Source organism: Eufriesea mexicana, unplaced genomic scaffold (assembly GCF_001483705.2).
Source record: "Eufriesea mexicana isolate 0111107269 unplaced genomic scaffold, ASM148370v2 scaffold7569, whole genome shotgun sequence".
NCBI classification, from domain to species: domain Eukaryota; kingdom Metazoa; phylum Arthropoda; class Insecta; order Hymenoptera; family Apidae; genus Eufriesea; species Eufriesea mexicana.
In genome coordinates, this window is record NW_016915373.1 from 336,619 (window position 1) to 361,026 (window position 24,408).

The 24,408-nt window shown below is 32.6% G+C and overlaps 4 protein-coding genes across 6 annotated transcripts in view; all 4 read left to right on the top strand.

Annotated features, from left to right (window-relative positions):
* The window catches only part of LOC108552645 (importin-4), a 4,841-nt gene extending 2,493 nt beyond the window's left edge, over window positions 1-2,348 (top strand). The window contains exons 9-16 of the mRNA XM_017907293.1: window positions 1-125; window positions 195-430; window positions 507-718; window positions 802-1,142; window positions 1,211-1,386; window positions 1,470-1,678; window positions 1,758-2,068; window positions 2,165-2,348. Coding sequence (XP_017762782.1) covers window positions 1-125; window positions 195-430; window positions 507-718; window positions 802-1,142; window positions 1,211-1,386; window positions 1,470-1,678; window positions 1,758-2,068; window positions 2,165-2,289 — 1,735 coding nt within the window. The 3' untranslated portion in view covers window positions 2,290-2,348. The remainder of the gene's footprint in view (window positions 126-194; window positions 431-506; window positions 719-801; window positions 1,143-1,210; window positions 1,387-1,469; window positions 1,679-1,757; window positions 2,069-2,164) is intronic.
* A 6,194-nt stretch (window positions 2,349-8,542) lies between these two features.
* On the top strand, window positions 8,543-18,670 carry ACXD (Adenylyl cyclase X D). Its single transcript, XM_017907343.1, has 20 exons — window positions 8,543-8,647; window positions 12,178-12,312; window positions 12,983-13,197; window positions 13,816-13,972; window positions 14,227-14,376; window positions 14,446-14,567; window positions 14,651-14,898; window positions 14,978-15,327; window positions 15,491-15,768; window positions 15,850-16,026; window positions 16,102-16,282; window positions 16,354-16,437; window positions 16,516-16,638; window positions 16,742-16,885; window positions 16,975-17,070; window positions 17,155-17,278; window positions 17,354-17,563; window positions 17,641-17,821; window positions 17,882-18,017; window positions 18,097-18,670. The coding sequence occupies exons 1-20, from the start codon at window positions 8,543-8,545 to the stop codon at window positions 18,259-18,261; spliced, it is 3,381 nt and encodes a 1,126-aa protein (XP_017762832.1). The 3' UTR covers window positions 18,262-18,670.
* Window positions 18,671-20,300: 1,630 nt separating this feature from the next.
* Window positions 20,301-22,576, top strand: Syx7 (syntaxin 7). Of its 3 annotated transcripts, none has more exons than XM_017907300.1 (6): window positions 20,301-20,510; window positions 20,907-21,020; window positions 21,086-21,155; window positions 21,228-21,402; window positions 21,483-21,695; window positions 21,765-22,013. In XM_017907300.1, the coding sequence occupies exons 2-6, from the start codon at window positions 20,912-20,914 to the stop codon at window positions 22,011-22,013; spliced, it is 816 nt and encodes a 271-aa protein (XP_017762789.1). In that variant the 5' UTR covers window positions 20,301-20,510; window positions 20,907-20,911. The 3 variants fall into 3 exon arrangements, with proteins under 3 accessions (XP_017762789.1, XP_017762788.1, XP_017762790.1); XM_017907299.1 differs by having other exon boundaries at window positions 20,507-20,568; XM_017907301.1 differs by lacking the exon at window positions 20,301-20,510 and having other exon boundaries at window positions 20,912-21,020; window positions 21,765-22,576.
* A 468-nt stretch (window positions 22,577-23,044) lies between these two features.
* On the top strand, window positions 23,045-24,107 carry LOC108552663 (uncharacterized protein CG1161). The gene is made up of 5 exons (XM_017907315.1): window positions 23,045-23,223; window positions 23,294-23,412; window positions 23,515-23,629; window positions 23,689-23,829; window positions 23,922-24,107. Exons 1-5 carry the CDS (start codon window positions 23,110-23,112, stop codon window positions 24,069-24,071), a joined length of 639 nt encoding a protein of 212 aa, XP_017762804.1. The 5' UTR covers window positions 23,045-23,109; the 3' UTR covers window positions 24,072-24,107.
* Window positions 24,108-24,408: the final 301 nt, after the last annotated feature.

The window sequence follows — 24,408 nt, forward strand, 5'->3', positions numbered from 1 at the left end:
TTCAGCAGCTATGGCAAGTAAAGAGCATATGTTGCCATATTTCGAAAGGATTATCTCCATCCTTGATGGTTATCTATCAGAAAAACAAACAGAAGAAACCATGTGTCTTCAAGTACAAGCAGTCGGTATGTATAAAAGCATTTAAAGGTTGTGTTATCTCTGTCAATAATATTAATAGTTAATTAGCATTGTAGACACTCTTGAAGCAATTGCAAGAACAATAGGAAATACAAATTTTGCACCCTTGGCTGGTAGGTCTCTTAACTTTGGAATGAAATTATTAAAAGAAACAGAAGATCCAGATTTAAGAAAATCAATTTATGGATTATTCGCATCAATTAGTACTATCATGAAAAAAGAAATGGCAGGTGTTTTGCCAGAAATCGTTGAATACATGATAACAAGTATACAGAGTTCAGAAGGCATAGTGGTATGCAAATTATAAAATAAATATAAGGAAAGATAAATTAGTTACAATTATAATTATATTGTTCTGTTTTTAATAGCCTCACTTTAAGGAGGATGAAACTTCTGCCTTTCCTATTTATGAAGATCTTAGTGAAAATGAAAATGAAAATGAGGAAGAAGATATTGAAAACACAGATAATGAAGAAGATGACGACGATGATGATGTAGCGGGTTATAGCGTTGAGAATGCATACATTGAAGAAAAAGAAGAGGCAATTTTAGCTTTAAAAGAAATTGCAGAACATACAGGGTAAAATATTTTTTGTTTTTATATTAGTTTTTACAAGTTTGATCACTTACTTCTTATAATCATTTTTATATTTGTTATTTTAGAGAAGCATTTCTACCATATCTTGAGAAATCTTTTGAAGAAACTTTTAAATTAATTAATTATCCACAAGAAGATATTCGTAAAGCTGTTATTGATGCTCTCTTGCAGTTTTGTATTAACTTCTCAAAAATTAATACTAATGAAGGAAAGGAAGCATTATTAAAAGCTCTTTCTGTTTTTATTCCAAAATTATCTGAATTAATACGATTAGGAGACGAACGAGCAGTAGCTATCAGTGGTTTAGATGCTTACACAGAACTTTTGAAAGAGATAAAATCAGATGTCCTTATTGGAGAGGGTCATAAAGAGGCTATAATGAATTGTATTACCGATGTCATGTTAGGTACAGATTTAATACAAATTTTTGGCATCTTAGTAACTATTATCTATAAAAATAGTTGTTTATGATAGGCAAAACGGAATGTCAAGATCAAGAAGAAACGGATGATTTAGATACCGAAGCTGAACAAGATCAATTATTGGTTGAGTGTTCAGGTGATGTACTATCCAATTTCGGAAAAGTAATCCCACCAGAGGACTTCGAGCTTTATTTTCAAACCGTATTGCCGATGCTCCTGGAAAGATTGGTATAGTTTTACCGATTTATAATTATGTATTTGTTAATACTCTCTGATATATTTACAGTCTAAGAATTAAATAATATTTCCAGAAAAAGAACAAATCAGAAGCCCAAAGATCCTTTGCAGTTGGTACAATTTCAGAATGTTTTTCAGGACTTAAACATAAAGTAGCTGGTTTCGTATGTCAGCTGCTTCCTACACTTTTGAAGCTTACAGATGATCCAAGCGCCGAAGTTCGAAATAATGCAATATATGGAATCGGTGAACTTGTATTGCATGGCAAAGATGCAGTTTATATGTATCCTTTTCATGTGTTATTTCAAAATTATTATTATAATTTCACACGATTTTATTTTTCCTTAATAACAATTCAATAGGCATTACACTGACATTTTATCCGTTTTGTCAAGTGCAATCTGTAAAGAATCTCACGCAGGAGCTCGTGATAACATAGTTGGAGCAATTGCACGACTTATAATTGCTAATTACTTCAATGTACCACTTGATCAAGTATTTCCTATCTTTGTAAAGCAGTTGCCATTGAAAGAAGATTTTGAAGAATATAAGGCAGTTTTTAGAAGTATATTAACACTATATGAAGCAGGGCATCCCATTTTACAGTCACATATGAACATATTGCTTAAAGTTGCTGTTATCGTATTACATAAGAACAAAACTACTGATGATGGTATGTTACACAATGCTTCCTTACCGTTTGGCATATTAAAAAGTATGAAATTATTGTAATGTACATGTAAATTATATATGCATATCTTTTATACAGAGGCAAAGGGTATCGTTATGGAGTTCATTAAGTCTGCTCAGCGAGATTTTCCAAACGAATGGAATTCCGTGTATTCCGAACTTCCAGTAGAAGTCGCAACAGATATTGAACGTATATTTTCTTAGACTTCAATATGGACTTGAAAACTATTGCCTTTCGACTATTTCGTATTACAAGAAACATGCAGGCTGATAGGTGAAGATACTTTCATTTCAGAGAGTGATATATTCAATACATCTCATGGTTTTAAGTTATATCTAACAAATTAGAGTTATCAATAGAGTTATGTTAGTTAACTTTTTTTATATAAATAAATAAATAAATATATATATATTTATATATATATATATATATATATTCATTATTTAAACATTGTCATTATTATGGAAATTATATTTTCTTTAATAATATTATATCTTTTAAATTATTTTGATGAAAAAAAACGAACTGTTTCAATCAGCATATTTAAATGAATTAATTTATTGAAAATCACTAATATCGGTGATTTTTAAATTTAATAATATATGTACTTGTTAAAAGTGTAGTTATTATAAGTACACGTTATACTCAGAAACACAGGTTAGTTATTATGTTCCATATTTGTAATCAAGTATGATACGTATAACATGAAACATTATGTGTATACATTGAACATAAATGTACTATTTGAAGAATAAAATTGTTGCACTGTATCTGTTTTATAAACAGCTTTTGTATTTTCTTGATTGGGAATTGCATTATAAAAAGGTACATAATACACCAAATTAAATTTTTATGCAATTTTGTTGAAGCTAATATTTATTTAAAAATTATCAGTACATCTAATACTAATTATTCTGAATCATTGATAGAAAACGAAAAATACATTAGTCGGATTTTTGATCGATTGATTTATCAATTCTACAAAGACGTTATCTAAATTAAAATAGTTTACTTCATTATAAACAATTTTGCACTGATTTACAATAAATTAAATAAAATACATGAGAGAATGTGTAAACGTAGTAAGTAAAATTCTGCAATATCGATTGCAAAATTTAAAATATATTATGAAGATTTCTGTTGACTTAGAATATCAAAATTGATATACAATCGATACTTTATCTAAAAATATAAGATAACTGAACAGACTGCCGTACTTTTAGAAAATCATTTTTTAGAACATTCATCTTTTTAACTCAGTGCAATTAATTTCTATCTTTGGAAAGCACAAGATAGAATTGTAATATATCTGTGCGAAGTTTAATACAAAAATCATGTTAATTATTTACAAATTATTTATAATTAAACGTCTACAAATATATAGTGCAAAGAAAAAAAGCATATATCATCCTCGATGAAATATTACACATGATGCTGAAATTAATTAATACGATTATTTCCTTTAAACACTTGTATTAAGAATATAAATATGAAATCTTGAAGTGAATTATAATTTAAAAAAAAATTAATAAAAATTTTTAATTGAATAAAAAAAATACAAATTTTCCAACATATAATGAGGTGGTATATAAATGAACTGTTCGTGTTATGATTCTCTTCTTTAAAACATTTTCCAAACTAATAATAAATAAAGAAATCTATTAAATGAATAATAAAGATTAAAATCATCTGTGACATTTACAAATTTCGTTACCGACATTAAACGATGTAACAATCAAGTGAAAGATAATAAGTAGAGAACATTATTATCGACGAAATCGATTTACTCGAAGCAAAGTAAGAAATGCTATTGAATACCTATAGATTAATGGATTTACAAGTGTATATATATGCTCCAAAATTAAAATATTCAAGAATGATGTCATTTTGAAAACAAAGTACGGGAAAGATATAGGATATATTCCTGATGGTAAGTAGGAATATCATTTTTATATCAGTATTTAATATGTATGCAATACAGATAGATTTTACATAAATTGTATTATAATCTAAAAGTGATGTATAAATTATGTGAGTATATATACACGTACATAACCCAAAGCGTAATATTACGAAACAATTTCAACTTATATACATACTCTCTTAAAGAAAGAATTTATCGATTATATTGTTATCGATCGAATCGATTTATTGTATCACGTGATTGAAACAATTCTTAAAATAAGAATGGAAACTGAAACATGAAATATATTTCCTTTAAAGAGTATAGCACGTTTGGAGAAAGTGTTCCATATACTTGTAGTGTCATAATGAGTTTCACGATCAGATGATGTTTCGTTTTCACATATAAACGTTTTGACATACCAACTTGTCGATTAACGACCTTCCTATAGCAAGACAACGGAAGTCATAAAGCGTTATCGAGGTTCTTTCCGTGCCATTGAGCTGAGTGAGTTAGTCATCAATGATCGAATGTGTATGTACCCACAGGTATATGCGCTTACATACGCGGTGTGTTAAAACTCTGATATACATTGTTCACTTGTATGTGTTTTTTTGAGAATAATAAGCGTTTCACAAACGCTGTTTTTTTTTTTTGCTATTTAGACAATTCGTTATAACCATACTTCTTGTGTTTAGAAAGCATAAGAATGCCTGTTATGCCAGTTGCGTAAGCGGAGATTTCAATCGCGATACAACGCATCGATGAACAAGCGGGAAGAATTTTCAGAAATGGATGTTCGAAGTTGTTTTAATCAATTGGTTTAAAAATAACCAAACATTGATACTATTCTGTATGTATATACTGAAATATTCGATTTGTACTTGAATTTTAATTTACTAAATGTAAAAATAAGTAAATTCTTACATTGTACAAAATGCATTCTCGCAAACTCGAAATTTCAAATTTCATCAATTTTATGAAAAATTTTATAATTAACTATCGTCCTCCCTTCTTTTGATGAACTAGGTATACATGTTACAAATACCAAAAGAGAATGTGCTGACACGGTTAACAAAGTCGAAATACATCCAAGAAGCACGTAAATTTTGGACACCCTATACATGCACGCATATTGAGTGGCTGATGCTGGTTAGTGTCCTTGGGATCTCCACCATGACTCGAATCGAAAAGGAGCCGTAGGTGTACGACCCATGTCCGTGGCCCAACTGTGTACCTGTCGAGCTTACCATGCTTCATGGAGATATCGCTAGTGGAAAGTTTCGTCAGACGAAAGTGGCTTATTGCGCGCGACGGCTCAACGCGGTTAAATCGTACGATCCATCGATGAATTGTCCGAGCAACGTGTCTAAATAGTGGAAACACATATCGTCTGCTACTATTGTGGATAGTTTGGCGGAAATTAAAACTACGACAGGGGGGGATGATATCATTTCAGTAATTTTGGTAAGTAAACCATCAGTTACTCTCAGTATTATTAAATATTATTAAATATAATAAGAAAAATATAGTAACCTACTGACTATCCTAAGGCTAAGGCTAAAGACATTTCATAATACTTGTCTCTGATTTACTAGGGGTGTTGTGTATTTTGTTGGATGTATATATTGGCGCCATACTTGATGTCCATGCACGCATTATGCTTTCATTATGCACCTACATGTGAAATCTTACGTTGTAGTTTGTATCATTATTGTATACTATATTAACGTAAATATTCACACAGGATTTACAACGATGTCATTTCACCATCCGTTATAAATGCTTAATCTACACCAATGGCAGAACGAACGAACTGATTATCTACACGACCAGCTTAATGCCGTAACAGCTTTTTGCTCTGTTATAAAATTACAAAGAGATAGATACCGTTTTTTTCACCGCACGGTAATTACTCACAAGGAACGATCAATTGCGTGATTCAGTCGATTACTTGATTATTTGGCTGTTAATCTAACAACGTGGTTATCAGACAGTCATCGATGTTTTCGTCGAAAGTTTGATCTATGAAAGAGCACAATCGATCAGGATTATTAACTTCGCCTTTTTGTGATCACTATGCAAATCGGATTAAAAAAAAAAATAAATATTATAAGTACAAATGAGTGTAAAAAATAATCAATGTACCAAATAGTATATTTTATGTGACAATTCGTTCAGTAAATACCTATATATCATATATATACATATCACAATATTGGAACTCTTTATAAAATATCGAATATTTATCGAGTGATGAAATCATTTGAGCAAATGATTCTCTACCTGTCTTTAGCAGTGTAATAATCGATTCGTTCCTTCATGCTGTATCTATCAATGCGAAAAACATCCTGTAATAAACAGACTAATCGCATCCTTGCTTTGACAGATACTTATTTAATGGACCAGACAGTTTTGGTCGTTGAAACGACCCGGAAGGCCGCGTGTCTCCACGGCCTCACTCGCATATGAAAGAGCGAGAGCAGGATGTAATTAAGATTCGACGATTAAAAGACGTCTGACTCGAGACGCAGTGGGAGGTCGTCATCCTGCATGATTTGCGATTCTTCACGCGAGAACGCGTAAATCTGCTATATCTGCATACGCAAATCTGTTGTGCTTGTACAATGATTTTTATACAAGTTCAAATATTAATTACCGTTTTGATACTTCAACTACCGCTTACATTCGGTAGTTATTTTCTTTTATTAGATACCCACTATGGTTTATATAGTCTATTATTTCAAAATACAAATTTCCATTGCATTACAAATTCATTATTTTTATTTTTAATTACAGCTGATGCTTTGGGAGCACTTTGAAATATTACAATACCAATTTGAGAAATCACAAATTTATTAAACAACATTGATTTTTATTTGTATGTGCAATTGAATTCCGTATGAAAACTGCCATTCTTAATTGATGTGATAGGAAACAAAATGTTCACATTTAACGATAAGGATTTAATTCATGGGTGCATGTATTATTTTCGATAGCGCGAAGTACTCAAGCGTGACACGCCAGACACAATGACCATGCTGTTACTTGTAAATGTCACTTTTACACTCGACGTGAGCAACCAGTAACACGAAATGGATCTTTCGTAAACCGTTTTTCTCTTTTTCCGTTTACAATTATCACATTTTTATCAATTTAATCCCTTGTTTTTCCATTTAAATTTCGATGACGCGTGCCATAGTTGACAACAATGTTGGACACGTCGAGATAGATCGAGACACGAGTCACTTCGTCCGAATGCGACACACAACTGAGACAGAAAGACATCGACGAAAATGAACCACGAACTTGACCCGCGATGTTTACGAACCACGTCTCTCGTCCATGATATTCATGTTTGGCCCGATTTTCTTACCACGATTCTCATACGATAGTGCACTTGAATGAATTTATTATTATGATGTTATGATTGCTCTTTTATTTTGTCCAGATTAACGAATATCATAAAGTTTTTCAGGATTATCATTAAATGTATTGAAACACTTCAGAATGTCGTCAGAGTGGAAAAACTATTGTGTGGAGCGATGAACATTAGGATTCGCATCAGTCGTGTGCCTTTATACGAAATCGGCATCACGGTCAGCCGATCGAGATTTCAGTACCGAGAAACTGTCAGATAATCGACCGAGGATCAAGATTGATCAAGGATAAATAATGATTCTGGACAATGATCTCCGATAAAATTTGAACTTGATAAATATCGAAAAGATTCTTCGTTCTTTCGAATTCCGTACCATCTCTAATGAAGATTCATTGAGCGTGAATCTGATAGAGAAAGTTGTCTGTCATGATAATGGATACGATTAAAAATAACACGTATTCGATACCCTGCTACAAGTTTCCTTGCATGCAACGTATATATGTGCCCGATTTCTACATTTACGTTTATTAATGGCGACCACTTCGTCGAAACTAAACATATCCTTTTGACACTAACACAAATTTGTTATTTTATTTTCAGTGATAAATGATCACAGACCAAGCACATGCACCAAGCACCAATTAAGCGACGAACGTAGGTGGATTCGCAGAATTGAAAGAAACCCGACTGACAAACTCGAACATTATTGGAACACTTAAAAGGAAAATCCAGCAGACTGAAGTTACGAACATGATCTCGGACAACGGGCAGGTGACTTTATCGTTTTGGCAGCGGAGCATCACGTGTGCGCCTTTGAACGGCTGAAAGCTCGGAAAAGCGTGACTGTGTTCGATAAACGTAGTTCGCGGCAATAAGGAGGGAAATATAAACGGAGAAGGGAAGGCAGCATTTACAGTGGCCCATTTCCCTTATCACGATAAAACATATAGCTCTAACGTTAGTGCTTTAGAGGCGACTCGACGGAACACGAAGCACGACCAGTGAGTCGAGAGTCGCTTTAGGGTGAGTCATTTTTACATGCGATCAGTCTGGTCGTGGATTGTAACCGCGATGGATCGAACAACCGTGAGATCGTTCCTGTGGTCATCATCGTCGATCGTGTCTCAAAAGAAGGAATAAAACTCGAGATTAATCTCTCGAGAAGAAGAAAATGGAACTGTTCACTCGTGCATCTTTGAATTCACTGCACGTGGTGGATGATGGCCGGATCATCTCGCCGAATAATCTCGACGCGTGGTCATGGTCCAGCTTACGAGTGAGTGCAATAATTCTTTGACAATCGCGATAGTGGCTGGTGATATTCAATTTCGGCAATGAGTATCGATGACGTTGAAATAATCCGATTGAGCGCGTTGCTCGCACAGGGATCTAGCGTTTTATTGCGAGTCACTTAATAAATGTTTAATTAGGAGCGTACAAGAATTTGTTCCTTTTATGAGAAATGGAATACACATAGGCACTTTATTCGCAATGATAATTACGATTAGCGAGTCAAGTTGGGAGACGGAATAAATTAAACCAGGAAAAACTTTTCGCGTATTTCATTGGAATTTACAAGTGATTAATATTGATTAAATTTCCATGGAAAGACATTCCTAGGAATTTCTGTTAATTTTATTCACCTTCGAAAGTGTTCACGAGATATTGTTTCGTAATCGTGTTGATTATTCGCAATGTAATTGAGACCAACAAATTTAATCTAATGTATTCACGTCATGAGTTCGTCTCACAGTCGATATATTTTGACCATAAAATAATACTTCTCATTTCCGTATCATTCTAATCATAGATAATCGTTTTCACTCGTTTAGAGGTGTTTCACACATCCTGCAAAACATTCCCGACGCGAACGATAATTGAATTATAAGGACGACGTTAGGATGAAAGAGGTGGCCGCGGAAGCATTAGTGTAAAGAAGTTGCTATCTGTTAACGTCACGATTTCTGTGAAATTGCAATTATCGATAACTTTATTTATCTAGCTAGATCTTGATAACTTTTAACTACATGCAATTACTTACACGAAGAAGTTGAAGAGTAGTCCGATGTTATATCACTCTTTTTTCTACTTTTGAATCGATTACAAGGAAAAGTCGTATTTTTACTCGATGAACGATAGTGTGAACAGCCTATTTGTTACAGTATCAATCTTGTATCAACAAACGTTCTCGATAACCGCGGAAAAACTTTTTCAATCTGAATCGCGTCCTTCGTCCACGCGATAATCGCTGAAAACTGTTCTTATTTAACGATGCATTTTATGACATCATTTCTTATCATACAATTTCTTTCCTTATTCTTTTCTTCTCATTCTTTTTTTTCTTCCTCCTTAATTTATTAAATTCCTATCGAGGAATTTGATTCGTACGAACAAGCAAACCACTTGTAATGTTAATTAATTTTGAGAAATAGATAAACGATTATTTTTTCTAAACATTTTTATCTTTTTGCAAACTTTCAAAACAATTTGCGACGGTAGCGTTATCGATGAGTCGCGTTATCGAAGGTTCTAATCTTGTGGCCACAGGAATGCTAAATATTTTTTGATCTCTCGATCCTTCAAGCAATACCAATTCTATTTGAGACTTATCGCCGCACCTGTCTAGACCAAGTAATGTCATACTCAAAAATTGAGCTTGGAATCTTAACGATTTGATATGAGGACAGAACTGAATATTACTATACTGAAATCATATTCAGAATAATCTATACCTATTTTCTATTAATCTAAGAACTAATACTAACGTCCAACCGATTACAGTAATTTTTATTATTTTTAGACCGAAATTCTCTCAAGACTCTACGTAAATAACCCAGAAATGACTACCAATCCCGAAGACCAAACTCAAAGTTGCGACCATCATTCATCTAGCAAGCCACCGTTTCCCAAAACCTTTAATCACTCTACCAACCAGCAAAAAAAAGATCAACCAATCCATCTCCAACGACATCACATCCCAATATTACCAAACATTTTCACCAACTATCGCTAACCTGGATCATCTGGATCAGTCTAAGCTACGGTTAGCCTGTATAAGAGCAATTTGCATGTCACAAACGTTCGACGTATATATGAATAGTACAACGATTAAACGAAAGGAAAAAAGAGATGGGAAAAGGTGGTCGGGCCCGAGAGTTCAAGATTGAAGATCAATATTCGCCGGACCGGACGAAAGGTTCGCGGTCGAGCCGAGATGCGAAAACGCACGCGCGAAACGCAGACGGGAACCCGTTCGTTTCCCGATGGAAAGTCTCGAGAATCACCGGGCTCTGGCACCGGTGCTTTCCTGCAGCAGGAAACCGTGAAACGGTGTAGAGGTGCGGCTGCGCCTCATGATACTCAGTCCGATTTTTATCGTGCTTTACGAGCCGCATAATTCACGTCAGCCACCGTGCACGCGTCGATTTTGCATCAGACAGCCGGTGACTGCCGAGGATACTCGCACGCCGGTAGCTCGGGGTTCCTTGGCTCTTTATCAATGAGATAGTGAACGCGGTAATACCTTCTTGCTTGTTGTTTTTCGTATTTATTCGCGTGAGACGTACGATTCGTGTGAAATCATTACCTATGTATACGAAGCTCCTCCGAAGAAGCATAAATTTAACCAGTTTAAGAGATTATCTCATTCGATAGAACCAGAGGAAGAAGAGATACCATTTCGACACAAAGGTGTGATTTTCGTACGGTGATTATGTGGAGGGTGTTTAATTGAAATTTGCCAGTTTATGACATTTTCAGTTAACACCTGAGTGGATATCGCGCGGTAATACATTTTTTATGACGCAGTTGCATGTGATTCCATATTGGTCGAGGAGCGTAGGTAATGCTGAAGGATCTTCTCGAGTTCTTCCTGGAACTGACTGGAATTTTACTTGGAATATCAGTGATCGCTCTTTAATCATCTCGTTGTATGTTTACCGTGAGAATTTCGATTGTTGAAGTTTTGCTTGATTGACATTGACTAAATTATATATAATTATATATATGTACATGTCACATTTCCTGGAAGAATGTCGTGAGCACGTGTAATCTTGAAATTGTCATATATCGAACGATACGTGTGGTACATATTAACTAGTTCCATTTTAGAACGATATCTAAAACAGGTAATTTCTCGAAGAAGAGATTATCGAATCAGTAATCTCATCGATTTAAGATGTTATTCTCATTTTTTCCTTTCGCTGCATATTTACTCGCCGATCACAAGTATAAAACGAACGATCGACGATATTGGAACAGTACGTCCTGGATAATCACTTCTGTGCTTACGATCATTTCTCTTTTTATATTTTTGTACATTTATCTCGATTTCCATTATACCATACCTTTATATCGTTGCGCTAGATATGTGATCGGTCGAATTGGGAATAACTTTAATCCCCAAGTGATTTGGAAGCTAACGAGGCAAGCCTACATTTGCTATACTATGCGTTAAATTCGAGTGATCATGGGTGAAAGTTGAAAGAATGCATCGGGAAATGTGTATTAAGCATACATCGTGTTGCTCCTATCTAATGCTGTTAATCGTGAATGATTCGTACTTATTCTTTATCTTAAATTTATGCGTGCGATGGTCTCCGTTACAAATCTTAAATCTTTCTTGTCTTTCAAATTTCGATATTCGTTCTTTTATTATATCTTTCGTGCCTTTGAAAATATTAGAAGATCAATCAGATTGTTATCAGAAATATCGTCGCGACGACGATCGTCAAATCGGATAGAAAGTTTAAGCAACGATTCGGTCACACGTCGAATACATAATCTCACGTGAGCTTTCACTTTCAGAAGCAGTTCAAATACAAGAACCTAGAGAAGCTGTTCACAATTTACCAGAGGAAGCTTCAGTATGGTTATCTGTCACTCTTCGTTCTCCTACAATTGGCTCTCGGAATCACATATTGTTTGATTTTAATCACAATGGTAAGCGAAACAGAACGTGAAACAATAAGGAGCTCTACTTCGAACTGCATAGATATCTAGTTGAAATCGAAGAACCTTTCGCCATGGAGCACATATCCCATTAATTAAAATTTCTTCTCTCGTGTGATAAGAGTCACGATAATTATATTACTACGATAACGTAATGCGATAATCACACCATCGTATGTGAAGAATTTTGTGAATTATTTTAAATTATACTCCAACGAACAGATAATTTTTCTTTGATCTATTTACCAAAAATTAACAACAGAAACAATATCTTACCAACTAAAAATAATTGGATACTTTCCATTTTTAACTTTCCATATATTCAGTTTTTCCTATTCTTTGTAAAACAAAAACGGAATAAATGAACAATGAAATTCATCTGATTGGACTTTCTATTTTAACTTTTACTTGGAGTATCACACACGTGGTGCAATTGTAATTATTTTTGGTGACAATCGCAATTCTTAGCGAATGGATAAGAAACAGCTGGTCATTTTGCTTCTATTAATAGAAGCTGAATGGAATCAGGACACTGTGTACATTCAAATTATTAGTACGCTGCATAAGGATATTTTGATGTAGTCAAAAAATATAACGTTAAATGTTCATAGAGCGAGAGGTAGAAAAGAAGAAATATTGAATGTGTTCTACTTTTTCGTAGGTCAGCATAGAGAATTGTATACCGGATGTGGTGGTCTACAGCATAGTGAGCGCGTTACTCTGCCCGGTGATAGCGCTTTCGTTCAGGTCGGAGATTATCACCAGGAATACTTATCTGCCGGTCATGTTGTCCTGCTTGATCGTAGTGCTGCTGGTAATCGGTGACTTGGCTGTTCCCTTATACTACGCCCACAGCGACAACATACCACCGATAAGGTAACAGCGATAAGAAAACGGGGAAGTTCTTGGCTAATCGTGACAAGGCCACCGTTTAATTATCATCGGCAACCTTCACCAGGCTCTCTCTCGTATAACCTGTGCTTCGTTACTTACTTCCTCGAGTTACGAAAGATTGACAAACCACTCATCGATATTAATCTGATCGGTTGCGTGAACTATTTTGTAACAGGTTTCGTGGGATATTTCCCTAGACGATCGTTTCTTACTTACCTTTAAACTGCCGGTAAAATCTAATTATTTCTTTTCTTTTTTAAATAGATGCCCCAGAATAGATAAGGCAGCTTAGCGTATCATAAGTCGTTATCTTTCATTATTCCAGTGAGACTCAGTTAATGAATTTGTTGAATCGTGATAATTTTATCGTTTATTTCATTTTCTTCTTTTCTACTTTCAATTTCCCCTTTTTCCACCTTTCTGATGAAATGTAACAGAGTGCTATTAGCCGGTACCAGGATTAAACTAATGTATAATTGTCATTAGCAAATAGTTTAGTAATCGGTTAATCGCAAATTGTTTTACCTTCTGTTTTAATGAAATTACAAACTTACGGTCGTGTCTATATACATATGTGTAATTGCGTTTATTCTTTTGCAGGCCTGCATACGCAACTCATGCGCTTCTGGCGTGTTACGTCTTCCTACCTCTCACGAAAAAACTGCATGCTCTTATACTCGGGGTCACGGCTACCATATGTTACCTAGCTACTCTCTCGCTAATTACTTATAGAAACACATTCGATTACACTTCAAAGGTAAAATCTCGCTATGTTTGCTATTTGTTCACGTGGAATTCTTGTAAATCAACAGATTAAATATGTCTCCAACCAGTAGGCTATTCGAAATAATTAGAAAACCAACTGACCAAATGAATTTATCTTTTCAATATATAATTCGTGAACAAAAATGACGAATGTAAGATAGAAGAAGTTATATCTTTAATTGAATTATTTTGTAGAAGCATCAGCAAATTTGCGATGTTCTTTAATTTGATTTATGAATCTTTCAGATCATTACAGACACGATATACTTTGTTTGCGTGAATTGTCTGGGGCTATACTTCAGATTCATGAATGAAATCGTTATCAGACGATCGTTTCTCGACCACCGGAAGTGCGTAGAATCGACCTTGAGATTAAATTATGAGAAAGATCAAGAAGTATGTTTCCTTTTGTATTTCTTAGGACATTATAAAAGCATTCTAAAAAAAGAAAATTTTAATTTATAGGAACAACTCACAAGGAGTTTACTGCCTCAACATATTGCTGCACAGATAAAGGAAAAGTTTAGAGATATTTTTAGGTTTATAGAGCAAAATAAGAAACCTCCAACCAAAGGACGACCTCATAGGTATTCTTATTCTCGTGATAATTAAATATTTTTAATTTGAAAGATATAGAATTATAACGTAAGCATTGCCTATTGATTTCCAGTGATTTATGGATCGAAACTCATAACGACGTAAGCATTTTATATGCTGACGTGGTGAATTTTTCTGGATTGACTGTGACACTGCCAGTACGAAAACTAGTAGAAACATTGAATGATTTGTTTGGTAGTTTTGACGAGGCTTCCGAAAGGCACCATGTTCTTCGTATTAAATTCCTGGGTGACTGTTACTATTGCGTGAGTGGAGTACCAACTCCGAATTCGCAACATGCGAAAAACTGTGTGGATTTAGGTAAATACATTTCGAAATATATATCTAGCCTTTGCATTTTCGCTTATGTAATTAGAAATTCAATTCAACTGGATTGTAGGACTTGATATGATAAAGATCATTCGAGATGTAAGAGCAAGAGTACGACGCGAAAGCGGTGTGGATGTAAATATGAGAATAGGAGTTCACTCTGGCAACATAATATCGGGGATTCTGGGTGCCAACAAATGGCAATATGATGTTTGGTCACGCGATGTCGTTATAGCTAATAAAATGGAACAAACAGGAAAACCCGGTAAAGTTCACATTACGCAACAAACTTTGGATCTTGTAAATGCTAGCGAGTACGATTGCGTCCCGGTGGAGTCCTTAAACGATGAAGTTCTCAAAAAGTACGGAATTCGAAGTTACCTAATCACACCTTCGACTCCTGACACGCCTCCTATGCAGGTATGTATTTCCTGGTGGCGTGGGAAGCCGATGATAAGTGAAAATGAAAAATTATTTATTTAATAACGTTCGAGCAATTCCTACACCACTGACACATTTTCTTAACCGTTAAACGAACTTTCGTCGAGTATTTCAAATCGTTGACAGGCGAACCTTGTTGCAGAACAGCGAGAACACCTTGACAGTCATGACACCGAACGCCTCTCCGGTGCCTAACAAGCATTATGTGAAATTTTATCCATCCATCAGTGTGAATTCCGGCTCAAGAAATACTAGACGGCTTACTGCTACTATAAATAATCAAGTTGACGTGTACGCCAGCCCTTGCAGACGGCGCACACACTTTATGGACTCTTGTTTGCGGGATTATCATTTGATGCTCAGAACCGCAGATGCAGAAATGGAATATGCTATTAACAAAATGCCTCTCACTAAGTGGGAGTAAGTACAGTCTCTGGCTCATTCATTCTGACATCTTCTAATATAAAGTACAAGAGGATAAATTTTTGGGTACTTCTTTAGGCAATGGTGCGAATGGAAAGACATAAATCCATTATTTTTAACATTTCAACAGTGGAATTGGGAAATACCGTTTTTGAAGGAACCTGATCCACTTTTTAAATTTTATATTAGTTCCGCTGTCTTTGTCCTGATTTTTATGGGACTTATTTCCCTGGTACCTACACTTTCTCTTTCCAAGTATGTTTTCTTTATAAGAATGTTTATTAATAATATCAAAAGTAGAACTGTTTACAATGCATAATTAATTTCCAGATGGCATTTGAGCACAACAATTACTTATGCAGCCTCAATATTATTTTTAATCGCTTTAATGCCAATAGCTTGGATGCATTTCGCGTGGAAGCGATATAAAGATCCACACGATGAACACGAAGGGCAGGTTCCAGGCCCTGCCAATAAATTATTATGTTTTTTATATCAAACCAGCATAAAGGTTTCAATTTTTATATAATTTTTTATATGAATTTCATATTACACAACGCTAGTTTTTAAACCATATTTTAGGTTGTTTGGAGTGCATTTCTCAGAGCAGTCCTATACTTGGTAATCACGATAATGTTAGCAGCGTGTGCCATGTTTGACATGATTGTAAGTTAATAATAAACAAAAGTGCTACATTAAATATGATATTATTAATTAATTTGTTACCTCACTATGCAATTTTAGTTTGAATGTCAAACTAATGAAAATGTCAAATTAATCAATGTGAATGAGCTTACAAGCAATAATAGAACATCTAGCGTATTGGAAACTGGCGCCTCGAAACTTGAATGCGTAGCTACACCTTGGGTAAGATTGTTTAGTAGGTACTTGTATGCTGTAGATTCTCCTTTAGTTTAATTTCTTTAAATATTAAACAACATGTTTAATTGCATCCAATGATTGTTTTTAGCAAATGACACAAACTTGCTCCTTGGCAATTCTAACAAGCTTTCTGTTTTTGAGACTCCATTATATTTTAAAATTAGTAATAGGCATCGCGGTGGTAGCATTTTATTCGTGGAATGTTTGGATATATCGTTCAAATTTATTTCAGGTAATTCTAATCAATAATATTAATTTCTATCGATAAATTTATCGGTAAATATTTATTATAATTTTTTTATTTTTTATTTCTTTTCACAGTCAAGTGAAAGCTGGAATCCACATTTAGAACCGAGACTGGCTCATGTTTTAAGTGTAGTTTTCCTTACCTTTTCTTTGCATCTAATTGATCGTCAGGTGAGGGTGCTTCAATTAGCAGATTCATTATTTCTTTAATAATACATTGTTTATACATATTAAGTCGAATAAAAATTTATTCAGGCAGAATACTTGAGCAGATTAGACTATCTTTGGAAACGTCAATTGACCAAAGAGCAAGATGAAGCATTTCATACAAGAAATGCTAATAAAATTCTGCTTCGCAATATTTTACCAGAACATGTTGGTATGTCAATCTTTAAGTAACATTGCAATTAAATAAATTGAAAGCATAAATATGTTACATATAAATTGTTTACAGCGGAGTTCTACCTGAATGTGAATAGAACAGAAGAAATGGAACCTTATCACGAAGCGCATAATAATGTAGCCGTCATGTTTGCATCATTAACAGACGTATCCATTGATGAAAGCAATACTTTGGCAAATCTAAATGAGATCATATGCGAATTTGATAAATTATTATTTGACCCTTCCTTTATCTGTCGAATTGAAAAAATCAAAATTGCTGGTAAATAATTAATATAAATAAAATTTTTGTAAACGTGTTATGTAATCATAATGAAAATAACGTTATAATTATTTCAGGTACCACCTACATGGCAGCTTGTGGATTAGAAGCTAGTCGACGCGATTCAATGCGTAGTGCAGAAAATGACAAAAATGTGAGTGACAATGTAGTAAAAGTGATGACACAATTTGCGGTCGAAATGATAGCAGTTCTAGATAGGTTGAAAGCGAAATCGGTTAACGCATCAAAACCTTATAGGTATGAATTTATATTATATATAGTACTTGAACTATTTATAAAAATAAAATAATATTTTAGATTAAGGATTGGAATATCACATGGTGAAGTAACAGCAGGAGTAGTAGGCGCCCAGAAGCCATTGTATGATATTTGGGGAGATGCTGTGAACATGGCATCAAGAATGGATACAACAGGTGTTCCAGGAAAAATACAGGTTCAATTAAAATTACGTTTCCTTTCTCTTTAAAAATTTTTTATTTTATATATAAATCATATTCATTATATGTACGCAGGTTACAGCAGAAACTGCTGCTGTTCTTGAACAACAGCAAGTCAAATGCTACCTTCGAGGAAATACGTACGTCAAACCAAAAGGATTTGTTACAACTTATTTTGTTGGCATTGACGATAAACGAAAACTTCAAAGAATGGATGTTATTGAAGAGACCAGTCTGTGATTGAAACGATAAATCGATGTTTAATCAGTTATTGCGATCGTTATAATCTAACTGTGTGAAAAGTGAAATATTAGGTGTTTAAGTGAACATGTAGGCGGACGGAAGAGAAACCAAAGAAAATTTGAAAGACCAAAGAATCGAGAAAAAGAAACACGGTTCACAACTACATCACTATGTGGAATACTTCAACTTATTTAATCAAGTTTACATGTGAGATATACTTACAATCATACATCGTGAGCCCGATTATTAACCGAGTAAGACGCATTAGTAATCATGCTACAAACTAAAAAAACAAATTTTAGTAATTTCTTTTTACATAGGAAAATTGAAGATGATTTCATATGATCAGTATACGTGTAAGAACGACTTTATACGTAACAATGTGCATTTAAAATATCTTTTATTGGCGGTTTCCAATTTGTAAAGGTATTAGTTCACATAAAAGATGTGATTTTACCTAAAAATGTATTGTAATTATTGTACATCATTTCTTTCGACGACTTGAAATATTTATATTGTAAATAAGCAAAATGACTTTTAAATGATAATGTTTAAAAAACGTTGCTTTAAACAATGCACAATCCATTGAAAGTATAATATCCTATCATTGATGATAAAAGTACTTCCAAGAGTGATTTTTTGCAAATGACAATTCGATATATAAAGCGATTAGAAGGATAATCAAAAGGAATATAACATTTTATTTATATCGATGCGTGCGAATGATAATGAAGTTTAGCAGCTATATGTTAAATGTACATACAATGTACCCTGTCCAATTAACAAAGAGATAGCTAGTTTGAAATATTTATTGACGTAGGTCTTTCCAGGATCATGACAATAGGCGAATGTTTTGAAAATTAATGTACGAACACATTTTCATAATGTTTAATGTACAACAAACAATTTAATAATCGAGGATGCTCACAAATTTCAAAACTTAGCCTTGAAATACCTGGACTATTTAAAATTTTTTCGCTTATGTTGAGCAACAAATTTTCGTTTAAATAGGTTTATTTGATCATACCACAGTTTAATTTAACATATATTAGTTTTTTTCCATGGCATAGCTTACATAAGTATTTTATATAAATTGTTTATAATTCATTGAACAAATCGAAATAGAATTTTTGTTATATGAAGATTATTGTTCTTCAAATCTTAATATTTGACAAATATTTTATTTTAATAAATAAGTAAATTAATTAACATAAATCCGCCCTATACCGTAAATTCTAAACAATGAGGGATCCGTATTTAATCGATAAGAAAAAATGATTCTTGTCACTAAATATCACTGCATTTCTACAGTCTTTAGAGATTATGTCCGAATCATTATGTTTGTTTCAAAAATTTTTTGAGCACAACAAATGCGACACTTTTTAAATATATTTTTTCTTAATTTATTAACCATACATTTTATAAACTACAATCCTCATCCTGATCATAAGTAGAATTACAAATTTATTTTTTTATCAACTGTATTATTGACGTGATAAACGCTGATTTATTTCTTTGTAAATACTTTTGTACATATTTTTTAAATGTTAAAACTAATGACCAAGGTGATTTAAATGAAGTATTTATTATTGTGCACGAGATGTAAACATAGTTTATAAACGAAGAAATATGAAAGATCATTGTAATAAATTGTCTGTACAATCTAATAAAAACCTTATAATACTTACAATTCATTTTTTTTTTTTAATTCATTACTCTGTTATAATATTTCATGATCTTAAAACAATACTTTCCAAAATTTGTCTAGTCTATCGAAAATATATCGAAAAAGACCTTCTAATAAATAACATTACTTATAGCAACACATTATGTGAAAATTATATGAAAATTCACATTATGTATAGAAAACATTGTGTAAAAAAGTTTACAAGTATTACGTGGCATTCAATAATCATATGCATATATTCCTAACAATTTGTTTTCTTATATAAATCATAATTATGCCATGACCATTTTTCAGCAAATGGCAACGAAGATGGTTTCACATGCGTAATGGCCTCGTTTTTCGATCGGGAGAGGCGTTTATTTATCTCGACACGGTTCGTGTGTAGAACTACGTGTACGTCGTGACAAACGGTGACGACTATATTCATTCAGACTTGCTTAGGCTTTATCGATTTACACGAAGTTTTAGAGCTTCACATAGTGAACTTGGTTTATTTCGAGTAATAACGCAAAGGTCGATGTGTGAAGACTTTGCAAGAGAAATCGCTAATTTTTTGACGGTAACCGTATGAGTCATCTTACAAACTGATCGTTCTGCTGGTCATTTTGTTGACAGCGGTGAGACAAGAGTAGATAATAATTCTTTACTGTTTTTGACGTTTAAATTGTCATTATATACTTTGTTTTCGTAATCTTTCCGTAAACACGAACTTTTTATTTTACGTGTCAAAAATCGAGTAGAAGACTAATTGATCTCAAGATTTTTAGTACAAACAGTATCATTTTCAAATCTAGTGTACCTAGAGTACATGAAAAAATTACAAAAGTGATTTTTATTGTAAATTACTATCTTAATGTTTTAATCAATGAGCGAATAACCTCTAAGAAGGAGGTTACTGTCACGATATAGGGAATAATATTTCAATACTTCTAACCTTGTTTAAATAACACAAAAGTCAACATGGATATTGGATTTTCATCATATCACAATGGTGGGCCTGCAAGGGAACAAGATTTTGGTAGATTGTCTCAAACTATTGGAACATCAATTTTGAAGATATCTCAAAATGGTAATTATGTAAATTCGATCCATCATAATATATATTTAATACTAATTTTATTTTTTATTTGATAGTATCTTCTATGCAAAAGATGGTCAATCAGTTGGGTAGCTCCACCGATTCTCAGGAGCTACGAAATCAGCTGTAAGATTTCATTTATTAATATTAAAGATGAATATATATTTTATATAAATCATTATTATATAAACATTACAGGCATCAAATCCAACATTACACACAACAGCTGGCAAAAGATACTAGTGTACATCTTCGAGATTTAGCTATATTGGCTAATAATTCAGGATCTACTAGTCCTGGTGAACAAAGACAACGTAAAATGCAAAGAGAACGTTTACAAGATGAATTTACAAGTGCATTAAATTCTTTTCAAGTATGCTTATAAACACATTTCATTTACCAATGCCATACATATCTTTCTATATAAATTTATATGTAAATTAAATTATTTAGGCAGTGCAAAGGCTTGCAGCCTCCAAAGAGAAAGAAATGGTTAGGAAAGCCAAAGCAAGTGCAGGTATTACTCCATTTGGGGAAAAGAAACAAGAAACATTAATAGAGTTACAAGATAGTAGAACTCAAAAGCAAATACAACAACAGCAGTTAAAAGAAGAACAAAACTTACGAATGTTGGAAGAGCAGGAAGCTAGTATAAGACAATTGGAGGTAAATTTCTTTATTTTAACAATATCTTGTCAATTTTTCACATTGGTATTATAACAATTATCTTTACAGAGTAATATTAATGATATCAATCAAATTTTCAAAGATCTTGGTGCTTTAGTATATAGTCAAGGAGAAGTCATTGATTCCATAGAGGCTTCTGTTGAAAGGACAGAAGTATCTGTCAGTGAAGCTACTTCACATGTAAGACAAGCAAGTATATATAAAAATAAACTACGCAAGAAAAAATGCATACTCCTTCTTATTGGAGCAGTTATACTGTCTATATTAATTGCAATCATAGTTTGGCAAAGCTCTTAAAATGCTTTATGACATAAATGAGACCATAAGGACATAACAACATCTTAATTGCAAGGTACCATACTTGATGTATTTTCTGAAAAAGCTCCTAATTTAATGAAAGTTGCTTTATGAATACATGAGAGGTGTAGTACTATCAATGGAAATGAACGTAATGGAAAAAACTTGCATCGTACTGTATCTTATAACATTCTTATAATTGTGATAATAAATGGTGCAAGATCTATTTTACAAATAACATGTGCAATGGCAAGTCTAAGACTGCCCAGTCCATTTGTACGTTTCATTACTCATTATGTAATATTAGTACATAAATACACCTATAAAAAGTATATAAATATATACATATACATAGATCTATTCATAGCATAGTCGTGATTAATATCTCACATAATTTTATGAAATATGTTAAAAGAATAAGAGATTCATTCTAAACGATGCCAGTGTGCATTTTAAAAAGTGAATCTTGCATGAATTGTATGGATCAATGTAGAGTGAATGCATCAATATAATCATTGTATAGTATGTAAGTTTCGGACGTCCGATAAAAATTATTCTTATCTGCAAACATCAAGATGAAGAATAGATACGGATATTATGAAATAGTATATGAATGGAAAATCAATGTAAGCAAATGTATTATATTTAAGAATGTTGATTTATTTTAACCAAAATGTAATAAACCATATAAAATGAATTACATATGTCAAATTTAAATAAAATGTCTGTTATAATGTTAGAGTTTAATGATTATTAAATTATTTTAAGAAAAATTTTATTATGCTCTATTAATGTAATATTAAAAATATATGTTAAATTTTCTTATATAATTAAAAATTTATTTGAATTTGTAGTCTATATTATTTTACATATATCAAAACTAATTATATATAAACAGTAAGAATTTAAATAAAATACGCGCCATATCATTTTGTATCGAAATATACTGCGATCCATCGATTAAGAAGCAGCTTATTTGTAAGTAGAATATACCACCTGTGTTTCCAACAGTTATCTTTGTATCGTTTGACAGTTTAGTTTCGTGTTCGATCAAGATGAAATTGCATTAGTTTTGTTTAAAAATACGTTTATACTAATGAATAAAAAACATCAAAATTATAACGTACTGAATGAGAGTTTTAATAATATAATGTTGAAACACATTTTTATTGTAACTGCGATTATAATAATATGTTTGTCAGAATCTGAGGTTAGAATATTAGTTTCTAAAATAATAAAGACTAATTACTGTAGTATATAATTTATTCAAACGATTGTAGGCGCAATATGATGACAAACGATGTAAATGCATTTGTCCAAGTCTTCCTTCCGTTATAAATACCACTCAATCGTCCTCGGAACGGAAAACTTATATTATAAATGTTCCACCTTCTGAATGGTAATTGAAATTTATAGTACTTAATTAAGAAATTTAATCCCACATATGTAACACGTGTAAATTGGAATTGATATATAATTTCATTTAAATTTTAATCCACAGTAAGTGTGAAAATGTTGTTTTGTCCAAAGTGGGGGATCAGTTGAAAGGTAAAGAAGAAATCTTTTGTTCACGATGTGATTGCAAATATGAAAATAGGAACACCACTATTATTAAAGTAAGTATTTTATTACTTTTAATTTAATAGAAAGTTTATGAAGTAATTTGTGTTTTCAGATAGTGGTAATACTTGTTATTTGGGTTATATCTTTGTTGGTAATTTATATGTTATTTTTAATTTGTTTGGATCCATTGTTGAACAAAAGAATCCATAAAGCTTCAACAAATATTGGTTACCATGAACACAACAATGAAGAGGTATATTAATATAATTTATATTAAAATAGTAAATGCTAAGTTTGATAAATGATAACCATTTACACTATTTAAACCATTCTTTGTTTTGATAGGATGATTCCTCAACAGCTCCTGGAACATTTCATGCCATGGGTGAAAGAGGTAATGTTTTAAATCGTGTTGGCCATCAACAAGATAAATGGAAACGTCAAGTTCGTGAGCAGAGACGTAATATTTATGATCGACATACTATGCTTAATTAAAGTGTATAGTTTTGTTTATAGAAAGAATTAAATATAATAAATAACAATACAAGAGCTGTGATATTTATTTGATGGCATTTACAGTTCTGTATATAACTTTTTCAGATTATCTTACATGTAAATAAGGTAAATTAATTATATGAAATAATGGGAAAGAAATAATTAACTTATTTGTAAATGCTAACAAATCAGATCACAGATACTATGTTAACATTGAATCAAATATACATGTAGTAATTTTCACATTTTTTAAGTCTAACACATGGAATAATAAAGTATTAAAATGCATTATTTTTATTGGTAAGTGCATATAAATTTTTATGAAATATTTGTCTAA

Excerpts from the sequence above, each read along its gene's own strand:
- LOC108552663 (XM_017907315.1), top strand. The coding sequence starts at position 23,110 with ATGAATAAAAAACATCAAAATTATAACGTACTGAATGAGAGTTTTAAT. Across the intron at positions 23,413-23,514 it reads AATGTTCCACCTTCTGAATG|TAAGTGTGAAAATGTTGTTT; the intron begins GTAATTGAAATT and ends TTTAATCCACAG. Across the intron at positions 23,630-23,688 it reads GGAACACCACTATTATTAAA|ATAGTGGTAATACTTGTTAT; the intron begins GTAAGTATTTTA and ends TTGTGTTTTCAG.
- ACXD (XM_017907343.1), top strand. The coding sequence starts at position 8,543 with ATGGAACTGTTCACTCGTGCATCTTTGAATTCACTGCACGTGGTGGAT. Across the intron at positions 13,973-14,226 it reads CATTCGATTACACTTCAAAG|ATCATTACAGACACGATATA; the intron begins GTAAAATCTCGC and ends TGAATCTTTCAG. Across the intron at positions 18,018-18,096 it reads GTGTTCCAGGAAAAATACAG|GTTACAGCAGAAACTGCTGC; the intron begins GTTCAATTAAAA and ends ATATGTACGCAG.
- Syx7 (XM_017907300.1), top strand. The coding sequence starts at position 20,912 with ATGGATATTGGATTTTCATCATATCACAATGGTGGGCCTGCAAGGGAA. Across the intron at positions 21,156-21,227 it reads CAGGAGCTACGAAATCAGCT|GCATCAAATCCAACATTACA; the intron begins GTAAGATTTCAT and ends TAAACATTACAG. Across the intron at positions 21,403-21,482 it reads GTGCATTAAATTCTTTTCAA|GCAGTGCAAAGGCTTGCAGC; the intron begins GTATGCTTATAA and ends TAAATTATTTAG.